Source organism: Cheilinus undulatus, linkage group 19 (assembly GCF_018320785.1).
Source record: "Cheilinus undulatus linkage group 19, ASM1832078v1, whole genome shotgun sequence".
Lineage (NCBI taxonomy): Eukaryota > Metazoa > Chordata > Actinopteri > Labriformes > Labridae > Cheilinus > Cheilinus undulatus.
Genome location: NC_054883.1, coordinates 13,276,704 through 13,290,859, shown reverse-complemented (window position 1 = coordinate 13,290,859; position 14,156 = coordinate 13,276,704). Strand labels below are relative to the sequence as shown.

Sequence of the window (14,156 nt, the reverse complement as noted above, 5' to 3'; positions counted from 1 at the left end):
TATCAGAGTGTGACATCTACTGGACTAAAGCCCATTGTTCAATTTTTATCCACTGTTTGTCAGGGGTGGAAAGTAACTAATTACATTCACTCAGACTACTGTAACTGAGTACCTTTTTGAGTAGTTTGAAAATCACTACCTTTACTTTCACTCAAGTATATTTTTAGTGAGGTATTATACTTAATTACACTTTAAAAAGCATCAAGTACCGAGTAAAGAAATGAACACTTAAAGCCATAACAAGGTCCAAGCTTTCTACCAACATGAAAACAACCAGTTGTTTGACTTCCACAACACATGACAGTCAGTACATGCACATAGCAAGAGAATGATTCCACATTTCTTCCCTAAACAGCTGTTGCATTGTACTTTAGGTTAGGCCAAACCTTATAATAAACAACCCTGTAGGAGGTCCATATTTTCTTGTTTTTACACATTAAGGACGGGTCATATTTCACTGTGAAAGCCCCTTGGGTATCAAAATGAGCAACTCCATACTTCAAGTGAATTTTAAAGGACTTACATTTTACTTTTACTTGAGTAGATTTATATACCAGTACTTTAACTTCTACTTAAGTAAATTTTAACCACAGTAACTGTACTTTGAGTACAATAGTCTAGTACTTTTTCCACCTCTGCTGCTTGAAGACAACTAAGTTTCTCAAAAGAATTTAAAAATAACTTAAACCACACATTTTAATTTGAAAAATTTTCATTGTCTTTTTAAAAAAACTCTTTTGTACAATGTTTCTCATCAAAGAAGCACATGAGTGACTGTTTTCAGCGGTGACAATGCAACACATAATCACAATGGAATACAGGTGTGAAGGAGCAGAGGTCGGAGGTGTCTGGACGGTGAACGGCCGGCAGTTGGGACTCAGCTGTAGCAGTTCACAGTTTCAGATCCAGTCTGGGTTTGAACCTCAGGGGGTGAAGCAGTTCCCCTCAGCAGATGGAGCTTCACTTCACCCTTGGCGGTGTGTAGTGGATTCTGCACCTTTCCTTGAATACCTGTAAATACATTGGGAAATAACATACAGTATAAAGATATAAGATTATCTATGTTGGACAGAATAACACCGTGGAAATGTTTAGATAATAGTGAGCTCACCTTCAGACTTCTATCATTGACAACTTCTTCAACATTTAGCTCTGACTGCATCAACTTTAACTGGAGACAAAAAAGAAAAACATTAGAGTATGCCATTACCTTAGATATGATGATGAAAATACAGAAGTTAAGCCAAAATATGAGCTCTGACGCTTCATCTGGACTTAACTGTGTATTTCAGTTAGTGAAAGGTGCAAGACATCAAAAGTGCAGGTTTTTAATGCAGGAGGAAAAAGTTGAGACCAGGGGTCCATTTCAAGATGAATGTTCAACAAGCTCAGAAAACAACTTAGACCTCTGATTTGATCTACCCTCAGATGAGAAATACTGAGTGGCCAGTTTCAGAAAAGCAAATCTGAGTTAAATCAGTTCTGAGTAGGTCACTCTGAGTTCAGTGTTGGCAACAAGACCACGAAAAGCCATCATTTATAGAGCCCTGATTCAATGATCCAACATGGCAACAGGTAACAACAAAAGGTCTACGTATTTTAGCTTCCCAAACTAGAAATCCTCTGAGCTCATTTACTAATTATTAGTGGGGGAAAAAAAGAGTTAGACCAGTTTAGGAAGGTACAACGTATGGCCTATTAGGGCAACATAAAAGAAAAAAGCAAGATTTTGAAATAAATTCATAATATTAAAATATGTGTCATACATTTATGAGAATGAAGTCTTGAATTCTGAGATTTAAGTTATAAATTTACAAGACTCAAGTGATAAATCAATGAAGTTATAATTCTCATTGATATTTTGAAGTTAGTCTATTTTAGTCTGAACACGTTCTTTTAGAAGCGTCATGTTACAAAGACACCTCGGCTTTGTGTTAATTTAGATTATGATAACTTGTAAAGCACACAAATACTGGAGATTAACAATAAACCACCTTAATGAAGGAAATCTGTACATTTCCCATGAAAATTACTTCTTGCGTTTTTTTATTTTTTAACTCAGGAAGTACAACTTTAATACAGTAAATATCAACTTAAATATCATAAATTGACTGCTTTTATCTCAAAATTATAATTACTCTCAAAGCTTTAGCTAATTAGATTTTCTTCACACTGGCACAACTTGTTCTTTAGTTTTATTCTTATGAAAATGCTGGTTTCAAACTTAAAAACTCTCACCTTTATCCTTTTTTATCACATTAATTCAGTCTATTTAAATTGGCATTTACTGACATAGAGCGTGGAGAAAGGCAGCCGCTAATATATGCTCTAAAGCACGTCATGTTCATTACAAAATGTTCATTTGATTTAGTCTTGTGTCTTTATATCCATATGACAAAACATTGACTTTTACTCAGGGAAAATGTGAGTGATGCACCTGATACGAACTGAAAGAATAAATGAAAGAAAACTGAAATGAAACTGCATCTCTGGCTCTGTCAAAGGGAGGAGACAGAGAGAAGCTGGGAGTTTATTAAAGAAAACCTTTTCCTGATCAGGTAAGCTTCACAGACGCAGTCACCACAACACTAACTGACTCAGAGCTTAGGTTTCCTCTCCTTGTCAAACAGCCCTGACTCAACCCCAATTCCTGGGTGTGAGTTTCCTCCTTCTCTGAAACAGAAAGAGCTTCCCTCATTTCAGGGTTTACAGACTCAAGATCTTCACTAAACTTGCTTTATAAAATGGACCCCTGCTTTCCATCTTTAAATGCAGTCTTTGGTTCTCACTAATGGTTGTTTTAAAGGTGACACAGGGGGGTACAGTGTGTTTCTGTCCAATATAACATGTCTGAGATTTCTAATGGCACTTCAGTACAAAGAAGGTATTGTACCTAATGAAAAGGAAATTTGAGTTTAAAGGGACAAAAGTGGTTAAATTAATTTTGGGGGCATGCTGAGACAAAGACATGGTTCTAAATATTCAGACTTTTAGACCTACTGCATGTAAACCCCCAAGACTTGAGCTTACAGCCTAAAAAGTTAAGATGCTTTGTAAATGTAAATGAAAACATAATGTGTTTATATCTAAAACATGTAAAGCCAATGGAAATAGAACACAGATGGCATGCTACATGTTAAAAGTAAGACATTTGAGTGTTTATAAAGGATCATCTACCCAATTCTGAATTAGATGTCAGCATCATGTGTCAAAAAAAAGGTGAGTCAGTGTTAACAAATGACTGGAAAAGTTGAAGTAAAATTGGTGAAGTCACCTACTTTGATTGCACAGCTTCTGGAAAAATATCTTTCAGTGACTTTTAGTTGCAGACACTCAACTTGGTGGGCTAACAAAAGTCAAGTTTACTGACTTTTCAGCTTCTGTGTCCAGAGCAGTTACTCACTTTGGTCTGCTCCTTCCTGAGCTGTTTGATGAGCACCAGATTCTCACTGTCTTTCGCTCTCTCTTCACGCAGTCGCCCCACCACCTCAGATGTTTGCGCTATACAGGACTTAATAGCTTTGTCTCGGCTCAGATGGGCCTCCATCATCTGTAGAACACACAGTTATTGCTTCAAGAGAAAATGCTAAATAAAACATGTTACCCAAGTCAGACAGACACACTCACAGATTCATAGAGTTGTTTGCATGTTTGTGTAGCATCCACTTTGCCTGAGAAGGACACTGTGGGCACGGTGGTGTTCAGGGCATGGACTATACGGTCGTCTATGGTCCTCATCACCTTCAGTACCTCCTGAAAAACAAACAGGGTGGTAAACAGATAATCTGTAAATTTAGTTTAACTAGAAGCATCAAAGTAACAATTTATACTCCAAAGTTTTCTGAACACTAATGTGCAACATTGTTCAATAAATAAGGTTCAAAATACAGGGATGAATTCCTCTCAACACCTCTGAGGAAATAATTCTGTGTTTCAGAAAAATAGAGGAGCTTAACCTTTATCTTTTCAACTTCAGACTGTGGTTTCCAAAGTGTCTTGGTTAGTTCAGCTAAGAGAGGACTCTTAATTTTTCTCGCATTTTCTACTGTGAATGACTTAGGAGAGCCTGATAAGATGCGGGTATACTAATCTAGTTTAAACCTGTCTCTGCCTTGGACTTGTTTTGAACCATTTAAGCAAATCTGAAGCTTATAAACGACTTTAAAATTATTTCTGAAGAAACTAAAATAGCTCCGTGATCAATATAGCACGTCCTGGTTCGGCATGTTCCTCTTGGAAACGTATGACAGTGCGTTTAAAAGCATAAGCTGCCTGTTTTCAGTCCCGCTGATCCTGTTTGGCACCTTGAACTGTTGCAGAGTACACAGTGTAAACCGGAATGTAACAGGAGGGTCAGTCATTTACAGACGTAAAATAAAAATAATGAGCACAGCATGTCAAATATAAAACAGTTTAGACCCCAAATGTATCCATTTAATTAAATGTTTTCCCGGAGTTTTTTTTTTTTTTAGTTTAAATTACCTGAAACATTGAAAAGTCCTCACAGTCTAAAGTTCCACCGGGCGCCGCCATAGTGGACTGCGGGGTCCTGACCACACACAACGTGAGATGACTGTTTAATAAAGTGCCTGAATGGAAAAACACCTCGCTAAATCTGTTAAACTTAGTATTGCCCCCTCATTTGTTGTAGCCGTGGAAAGCGTTTTCCTCACATGACCCTCAACAACACATTTCATTTAATTTAAAGTATACTGTAACTAAAAAATACAGAACAGTTACATAACGTATGTTAAAATGCTCTGTGTCTAAGTCCTATCGATTTGAAAATTACTCAACCCAACTCTGACCTAATAACTATATGACGCATTACCACAACCAAAGGACACCAAGACCTTAAACGTTACTTTAGTTATCCAGGCTGAACAATGATGTGATGACTGACAGATTCCAACTGAAGCGCCACGATGTTTTGATCAGGCACATAGCAGGGATACCAATGCTTATGAGCATGGGTCCTATTGGGCAGTTAGTGGCGACAGCGTAGCGAGTTGACTTTCAACAGCTGACAGGGTTCTGGTAGTGGTCTGACGCACCTGAATGGCTTGAAACTTACGTTGTACTTTATTAATTCAACAGAAAACATGAATTTTGTCAAGTCTCGCCTTTTCGTGAGGAACCTCATGGGTTGGTACCTTTATATGTCTTGAATTTCCATTTTATTTTGGGAGAAATGACGAGCTCCGTCTTCTTCATACTTTTTCTGTAATTTAAGTGACATTAGCTGTTGATTTAATACGTCGTTCGCTCCTAATATATGTAGTTTTTACAAGATAGTAATTATTAGTTTGTTATACCAGGTGCATACCTTATAAAATACCCAGGTTATGATACATTATCGACTGCTTGTTCCTGTATTGAGAAATCGTGTGTTGTGTAATTTGTGTATTTTATGCACGGTTTATCATCTAAAGTAAATGTCTAACTGAAATCCTTTGACCTTGAAACTTATTTTGTTTTATTACTTTGTTTATATTTTTATCCGACACGCCCCCGTCTTTATTTGATCGCGGGCACTATATTTGCACAACCTTTGTTATCATAAATAAATATTATTTTGCTTAATCCCCGAATCAGACATAATAATTATATCATAGTTGAAGGATTTCAAAAATATCAAAAGTATGGAAGCTTTTATTACAGGTGTTTAGGAAGAAAGAACACTGTGTAAACTGCTCAACTATCTAAGAAACCTAAAGGTCGCTACTGTATCAGTACAGTTAAGACTGTGAGCAGGAGTTAGTCTGCATGTTTTAGTCTTTAAGAATACCGATAATAATATTAGGTGCTTAGGTATTCTATTTTGTCCCCACTGTGTCTAAACAGGTATTCATATCATTGGGTTGTTCCATTATTAAAATTGTAAAATTATGGTATTGTGACAAGCCTATCAAATAGGGCTTTAGGTAATGGAGAGATGCATTTTGCTTTATTTTCTGACATTTTATAGATTAAATAATCAACTTATCATTTCATTTCATTCAACCTGTATTTAAGTCTGGAAAATTATTAAGGTTTCCTTTATATACAATGATGTCAAGCTGTAAAAAAGGGCACAGCAAAACAAAATCTTAAAAGAAAAAGACAGGGTGATGCTCAGTTCAAATAATCTCACACTGTATTGAAATGATTTTAGATAAACCGTCCAAGAGAAACTAAAATGTCAGTCGTAAGACTTTGTCGTAAATTCTTCCACACCTTAGGAGCACAAAAGCGTAGCACAGATTTACTTTATTCAGAGTGAACTCTTGGGACATGAAACATTAGACACTCAGTAGAGTGAGTTTGGTAATGTCCAGTGATCCAGTTCAGCATTTAAGTTATGTACCATGGAGTATGTCCAATCAGAGATTAATAGATAAAAAGATATAGGTGTTTGTCACATCTCTGTGCCTGAGAAGACCAACGCACTTTGTTATACAGAAAATAGTGATGAGTGTTTAAGGATCCCCGCTATGAATCTTAGAGCAGACTGATGATCAGAGTCTAGAGATTTGAGTGAAGATGCAGCAGCGTGTCTTCAGCTGATTTTACCAAAATCCAGCACAGACTGAAAAATAGCCTCAACTAAGCATTACCTACAATAAGGAGGAAAACTGGATTTATTTTGGCAAGTTTTTCCTGAAGTTTGCCAATGAGATATTCAATATGCTGTTTAAATGTACATGATCAATCCAGCCAATTACCAAGGTACTTAGACACTGGAACCCTTTCAGTACCATTACCACTCAGTATGGATAGCTGTAGTCTTTTAAAATCAATATCTCTAGCTTTAGAGAAGATCATTAATTTGGTTTTGCTTTCATTTAGAACACATTTAAGAGCAATAAGAGCGTCTTCAGCATTTTATCTAATTTAGTTCCAATGCTTTTTCTTGCAGAAAATAATATGGGGATGCTGAGATGTGGTAGAAAACACTGCTGAAAAAAGGTGCTAAAGTATAAATAATTGCCAAAAATAGTATGAAAGATGATGATATTAATAGTGAATCATTCCTAAAAAACTGAAGAGTTTGTCTGCATTTTAAAGCTAGAATGAAGTCTGTACATGGAAGTAAGCTGAAATTTAAGCCTTAGAAATTGAAGGAGTTCAAGAATATTTGCAGAGTTTTTTCATTAGAAATAATGTTAGAAAGTTTTTTTTTTTTGAAAAAGCAGAATAGCTGAAAAGTATAAATAGCCAAAAAAGTACTGAAGATAGCCGGAAAGAGCAGAAAAAAATGAAGAGTTTAATAAGTGGAATAGTTAATATAATATAAGAACAGCCAAAGTTATAAACAGTTTAAGAAACCAAATTCTGTTTAACATTGTTTAAATAAAGTAAAATATTTTAAAAAAGCAAAAAAGTTGGAAATGTGAAAAGTCATAGCAATTTAACTTAAAAGAATATGAAATTGATAAAGTGTGAATGGTATCAATGCAATAAAGTATGACGGAAAACAGCTGACACAAAAAACAATAGTGTGGATGCCGACTCAGCACCACCTCTTATATCTACAGCCAGCTGTGCAGAATCAGCAGAGCAATGAAAAATAATGTCACACAAGGGTGAAAATTACTTTCTGTTAATGAGGAAACATTATTAATCTAGATTCTAAATGGGGCCCAGAACAGATCCTTGTGGGACACCTTTTGTTAAGGATTAAAGTTGTGATTGAATGTTCCCTGCCCTAACACATTGATCTGTTAAAAAGATGGTTATAAATTCAGTTATAAGCACTGAGTCAATGTTACCCACTGGTTTTCGTTGTAGCCATATCTTGCATTCTCACTTACCTATACTGTTCACTGGTTGATGTGCATTTATTTTCCAATACCCCAACAGGTCAGAGGAGCAGACAGGTGTCTGAAACATGGAGCCAGAGGGGGATGTGCAATAAAACACAGGAGACTCCACCCAGAGTCCCAGCACATGGTAGAGTTTGTTCATATCATCTCATTCATGCAAAAAGTAGAAAATCATGATCCTGCGCAATCACCTAGTTTGCTATTTTTATTTAAACTCCAATACTATAATAAGCCTACAAACCTTTGAAATGACCAAAACCAGCTATGAAGTGGATAGATAACTCAATCAACAGTGTTATTTCCTTTTATGTAACATCTAAATTGATTATTTGTGTTTCCTTGGGTAATTCTTTGAAAACATCAGAGATATAATATTTGTATACCAGAGGATTTTGTACACAGATGACTGGTTGTCATAGCAAGTGTGTGAAAGTTTTCTTTTGTCCCAAATGGGAATGGGGTTGCAGGAAGCAGGGTCACAGTTAGGGGTGATGGAGCTAATGACGGGGGCTTGTGAAACTGAACTTCTCCGTCTTCATTTCTTTTTTGTTTTGAAGATGTGAATTACTGTACTTACACTGTTTGTTTGTTCTTGCATGCAGCGCCCCGTGCCAGTTTCAGGGTCCCAGGCTACAAACCCTCTGACTTCGACAGGAAGATTCTGGTCTGGTCGGGACGCTTTAAGTCAGCTGACCAGATACCAGAACTTGTGTCGTAAGTAGCCTCTTCCTGTTTATACCAGACCTCCCTTAAGAACACTCAGATCTGATTGGCTCTTTGCATGATGAAGTTAAGATACATCACAAGAGCACAGCTAGCTAAGTGGATGCTGCTGCAGGTCGCTGATGTTTTAAGACAGTCACAGTTCAAACAAGGCATCTGTGTGGGGCAGGGGGTAATTACTACTGCTCCTGACATCAGGGCGGAGATCATACATCATCTGATGTGCTGCTGTGATAAAAGACCTGATTGTCACGCAAACAAACTGCAGACCTCCCACCTCTCTCACCCACGATGCACCAGGGCTCCATAAAGGAAAAATGATGTTGTAACTAATGTTGACATAAGAAGCTGAGATAAGCGTGAACACAGGAGCCTTTAACAGGGACAAATATACCTCATGAGCTTTCACCAGGTGGCTTTTCCGTGTTTATGTGACTGCAGTGATGTTAGTTTGTTTGTGCACCTGCCTGTGCCACAGGTTTGAGATGATTGACGGTGCCAGGAACAAAGTCAGAGTGAAAGTCTGCTACATCATGATGGGTGCCACAATAGGAGCCTGCCTGCTGATGGTTTTCCTCGGCAAACGGGTGAGTACAAACAAAAGACTACACAGTGAGGGATGTAACCAACCCCTGAAATCTGATTAAAAAGAGATACAAGCATGGACAGCTTGAATTGATTAGATAAAAATATATCCCAATAGTCTTTATTAACCAACAAATGGTGTTTTATTCTCTTATGTGGCAATTATTATTTGTAACTAAACAACCTCAAAATGAGGGTATTTATTTAAAGGGATATTTCAGTATTTTTGAAGTTGGGCCATAAGAGATACTTAGCAGTAAAAGTGGCATTAGCCTCCAGTGACTTCAGTGAGCATTGCGCCTTTAGGAAGCACTCACTGGCTGTGCTGGCTAAGAAGCTAGGCTAGGAAAGCTAGCTTTGTACAGTTTCTCTGCTAGATTTAGTGAGTTTTTGGTTAAGAAAAAAAAAAATAGGGGGCCATGAAACAAAGTTGGCTCAAATGTACATACTGTCACAAAATTTCAGAGTATTTAATTTTATACCCAGAGACCCTCACTCATTTTGTCACTATTTTGCAATGCAAGAGCATATAACCCACAGCCAAAGCTTTCATTGCAAAATAGTGACAAAAAACACTGATTCTCTCTAACCTTGCAAAGCAGATGGATTCACCGGTTTCCGTGTTTCTCACTGGCGAATCCATCTTGGAAAGCTCCCAATGTAACAGATTGGGCCCTGTAAGAAAGGGATGGAACCAATCAGGAGAAAGAGGCAATACTTCCAGGCGCAGCTGAGTCATAATGTAAGCAAGCAGCGACAAGAGGGCAGTGCAATTATGGTGGAAGAGATTAGTGTGGATGCTGCTATGGCATCATTTTTTTCAGAACTCGACATCATTTCTTCGTTAAAAGAAGAACAAAGAACAACATATGCTCAGTCCCAACAGAAGGGGGCCAACAAAAGCTGCATAGCTGCAAATTTTGAGAGCATATTTTGTGTAAAAAGTATCTGCTACTGCTGTTGTTTCTTGAGGAAAAAGATTGTAATATAGAGAAGCCTTTTGCTGATTTTGCCTATTATTTGTCTTTTTTTGTTGCAGGCTGCTAGCAGACACGAGTCCCTAACAGGACAAAACATGGAGAAAAAGGCAAGATGGAGGGAGGAGGTGCAGAGAGAAAAGGAGGCTGCCCTGGCTCTGTCTCAGAAGGCTCAGTGATGGAGGAAAACTACTCTTGTGTCACTCTCCCTCAATTAGGGATAACCGTGTACCAGTTCTTGCTGTATTTATCCCAACTGTAGAGCTCTTTACTCCCATCCTGGAGAGCAACTGTTAGATATCAGAGCAGATGATACTTTAAGTATGTCAACCTGGAGACAGACCTCAGTGCACACAAGCCTGGATTTTTAGAATCCCCTTGAAATCCCAATGTAAGGTATCTTTTACATTGGGATTTCAATGTAAGGTTTTATCTTTTAAGGGAATGTATAGTGGTTAAAAAGAGCCAGGCATTTGTGAGGGAAGAGAAACGTTCTAACATCATTATGTCAACCATTGATGGCGAACACTCACATGTAATCTAACCCAATGCTAAGATGGAGCCATTGGGATGATTAAAACTTTTCCAAGGACAGTTTCCAAAACTTTTGACAAAATTGACTGAAAATTTCACCAAACCTCTCAGAATTTCTTGGTTGATTTCTAAAGTTTTGGCTGCAATTCAGACAAATTCAGCTCCAATCTGTTATTAATAATTCTGTGTCTACTTAACATTCAGAATATGCCTGTTCTGCTGCCTCAGGTAGTGCTCATTTTTAAAATTCCCTTAGAGGTACTTCAGCCCTGCAGTGTTTTAAATGATCTCCAACTCTCTAGAGAAAACCTGAAGAAGCAAATCAGCTAGGATCCATCCACACACTGTTATGTCAGGACAGTCCTGTGTGTCAAACTGCTTTGTTCACGAAGGATGTGAACTCCATTTTGTATATAGCGAACACCAATAAAGAAAAGCTGAATAAAGTAATGCTTCAGAATTTGTCTGATTTTAATTCTTGGTTTGGTTTCATTTCACATAAAGGTCTAAAGCAAGAGATTATGATCCTAAATTACATCCTTGTTTATGAGGAGAATACAATGATGTCCCTTTGGTGTAATGTAGGGAGGAGCTGAAACCGTGAGCCAATTCCACAATCTTTGGATGATTTGATAGCCTTTTATCACTGTAGGTTTAGGACAGGAAATAAAAAGGTATCTGAAATTGTGACCTTTGCTTCCTGAAATTCTAACTGCGCCTCTTAAGATTTGCTTTAGTTTTTATGCCTTATTTGAAGAGATAGGACAGTGTGTAGAAGGAAGCCACAAGCCAGCTTTGGCCCACCGGCTTTTAGGACAGCAGACTAGCTACAGATGAGGACTAAATTATAAGACCCCCTGTGAAAATTTTAGTTTTCCTAAGTATTTCCCAAGTTCAGTTAAATGATCAAGGCATTTTTAACACAGCTTTTTCAAACATGTCTTATTTTGGATGCTTAAATTATCTTATTTAGCACACCGAAACAAAATTAATCCACAAAAACTACCAGGGTCTGAATTATAAACCCCCTTTAGAAATTACCTTTTTGTCGAGCCATAGCACAAACCACTGCTGTGCAATGTTGTGTTTTAACTTTGTAGAGCTCTAAGTGAGTAAAATCACATTAAAACAGGTTTACCTTCAAATTTACACGGTATGAAAACTTCAGTAAGGGTTTGAGCAGTCACTGCAAAAAGCATCATGGCAAAAACAAAAGAAATCAGTTAAGACTGAGGAAAAGAATCACTGATGCTCACAAAGCTGGAGAAAGATATGAAGAGTTGTCACGGCATTTTCAGGTGTCAAGAACTGGAGTGAGACGGATCATCAAGAAATTCAAGGAGAGCCAAACCGTACAAAACAAGCCGGGCAGAGGAAGGAAGAGAAAGATTTCAAAGACTATGGAAAGAAAACTAGTGAGAGATGTGTCTAAAGACCCCAGAGCAACTGCCAGGACACTAGTGAAGGACTCAGCCAAGACAAGTTATAGTCACAAAGAGGACAGTCCCGCACAGGAATGGACTGCCATGTTGCAGACCAAGAAAAGACACCTTTAAGCCTGAAGTATGCTAAGGACAACCTTGAGAAGGATTATGCATAATGAAAGCATGTTCTTTGGTCAGATGAAACTAAACTAGAGCTCTTTGGCCATAGAGACGTTGCTTATGTTTGGAAGAACAGCATCCCTACAGTGAAACATCACCGTGGGACTACTGTGCTGTTTGGACGCTTCAGTGTGTCTGGAACTGTGAATCTCATAAGGGTGGAAGGACTCATAATAAAGGAGATGTGGAGATTTTGAAAGAAAACCTCAAGCAGTCAGCAAAAAACCTGGGTCTGGGTCGTTGCTTTGTCTTCCAACATGACCCAAAACATACGTAGCTCCTGGTGAAGAAGTACCTTAAGAAGACCAAAGTGAGTGTTATTAAGTGGTCTGCGCAAAGTCCTGACTTGAATCCCACTGAAAATCTGTGGGGTGAGCTGAAGACGAAGGTCCATGCCAGAAAACCATAAAATCTGGAGAAGCTTGACAGATTTGCCAAAGAATGGTCTGGGATTCCTAGGGAGACATGTCTGAGACTTGCAGGCTGACATCCAACTAAAATGAGACACAGCTGATTATTAGCATCAGGGGGCTAATAATTTAGACCCTGGTACTTTTGTGAAATAATGTTGCTTCTGTGTGCAAAGTGAATTAATGTAAGCATCCAAAATAAAACTAGTATGTTTGGTGAAAGCGGTGTTAAAAATCATTTGATCTGTTTAACAGCACTTGGGAAATACTTTAAAAAACTGAAATTTTCAAAGGGAGGCTAATAATTTTGTCCTCATCTGTATATGGGACTTTCAGTGCCCCTAGTTCTTTTTAAAAGTTTCTTAATCAAATCATTACATAACAATAAATATGAGCAGAAGATGCACCCACTTCTTTCAAAGTGTCAAAGGAAATACTTACCAGCAGGATTAATCCAACAGGTTTACCACAATGAAACGGATTCAATTACACTATGGTTCATGAAACGGTTTTTATGCAAATGGCATAACAGGGGACAGCTGCACAAACTCAGTACAACAAACAGTAATTAACATGTAGAGCTGGTCATCTTTTTGAGATTTTGACAAAAAAAGCAATGAAAAGAAAATTGTAAACAAACATTCAGTTCTGCTAGCTAAGGTGATCACCAGTATTTTCAAGTTTTTAATCTGGATATTTGATGAAATTATCTGGAAGGATTTCTGTAGAATAAGGATTATGGCACCATCAGCAACATGATAGATGCTAACCCTAGCTAAAAAACAATTAAAAAAAAAAAAGAAAAGACCCAAACTTTATACCCATTAGCTCAGTATGTTGTGATGATTTGGCATGATCGAATTTGAAAACTCTACATGAACATGTGCTGGAAAGTCTTGTTTTAGAACAGCTAAACAGCCAATTTTCCAGAAAAGTCTTTTTTACTATGTAACAATGAAGTTCTTGTAGTTTTGCAGAGGCAGAGTGATCTTCTGATTGTAACTAGTGTGCTAACAGTTTCAGTCCACAATCTGCTTGAGTCCCTTCAGAGGAAGGGTTAACCATGAGGGGATCACTGTCAAACCAGGAGGGGACTGAGGAGTCAGACCACACCTCTTTACGCCTCGCTTCCTGAGGAGCGAAGAGCCATGTCGTCAATCAATTAAATAGTTAACTGTAAAAACTAGGGTATATTCTCCAAGAGCAGGCGTCAGTCTTGAACTAAAGTGCTGAAAATGAAATGAAAATATGGAAAAGATAATAAAAATTCCCGCTGGTCTACTGCTGGACAGATTCCAGGGTTAAATAGTCTGTTTAGTCTCGTCCAAGTCTGTCCAATTGTCTCAGTGCGAGGGAAGACTCCAATTCCCATGGTTCCATGGGGTTTTATTCACATCACACCAGAGGCAGGAGGCAGTCGAAACTCTTCAGAAAGTAGCCTGTGCAGGTGGAGAGTCCCATTGCTGGATAAAGGAATGCATGATATGAAATCCAGGAGGGAACATGAGCAGCTCGGTT

At 37.9% G+C, this 14,156-nt stretch overlaps 2 protein-coding genes across 2 annotated transcripts; one reads left to right on the top strand and one right to left on the bottom strand.

The window, feature by feature from the left end:
• Positions 1-694: 694 nt before the first annotated feature.
• On the bottom strand, positions 695-4,949 carry mix23 (mitochondrial matrix import factor 23). Its single transcript, XM_041814545.1, has 6 exons — positions 4,866-4,949; positions 4,483-4,549; positions 3,628-3,753; positions 3,404-3,550; positions 1,112-1,171; positions 695-1,011 (listed from the first exon to the last, which is right to left on the bottom strand). The coding sequence occupies exons 2-6, from the start codon at positions 4,531-4,533 to the stop codon at positions 961-963; spliced, it is 435 nt and encodes a 144-aa protein (XP_041670479.1). The 5' UTR covers positions 4,534-4,549; positions 4,866-4,949; the 3' UTR covers positions 695-960.
• A 32-nt stretch (positions 4,950-4,981) lies between these two features.
• On the top strand, positions 4,982-11,088 carry fam162a (family with sequence similarity 162 member A). The gene is made up of 5 exons (XM_041814544.1): positions 4,982-5,145; positions 7,843-7,932; positions 8,408-8,519; positions 9,007-9,115; positions 10,153-11,088. Exons 1-5 carry the CDS (start codon positions 5,103-5,105, stop codon positions 10,267-10,269), a joined length of 471 nt encoding a protein of 156 aa, XP_041670478.1. The 5' UTR covers positions 4,982-5,102; the 3' UTR covers positions 10,270-11,088.
• Positions 11,089-14,156: the final 3,068 nt, after the last annotated feature.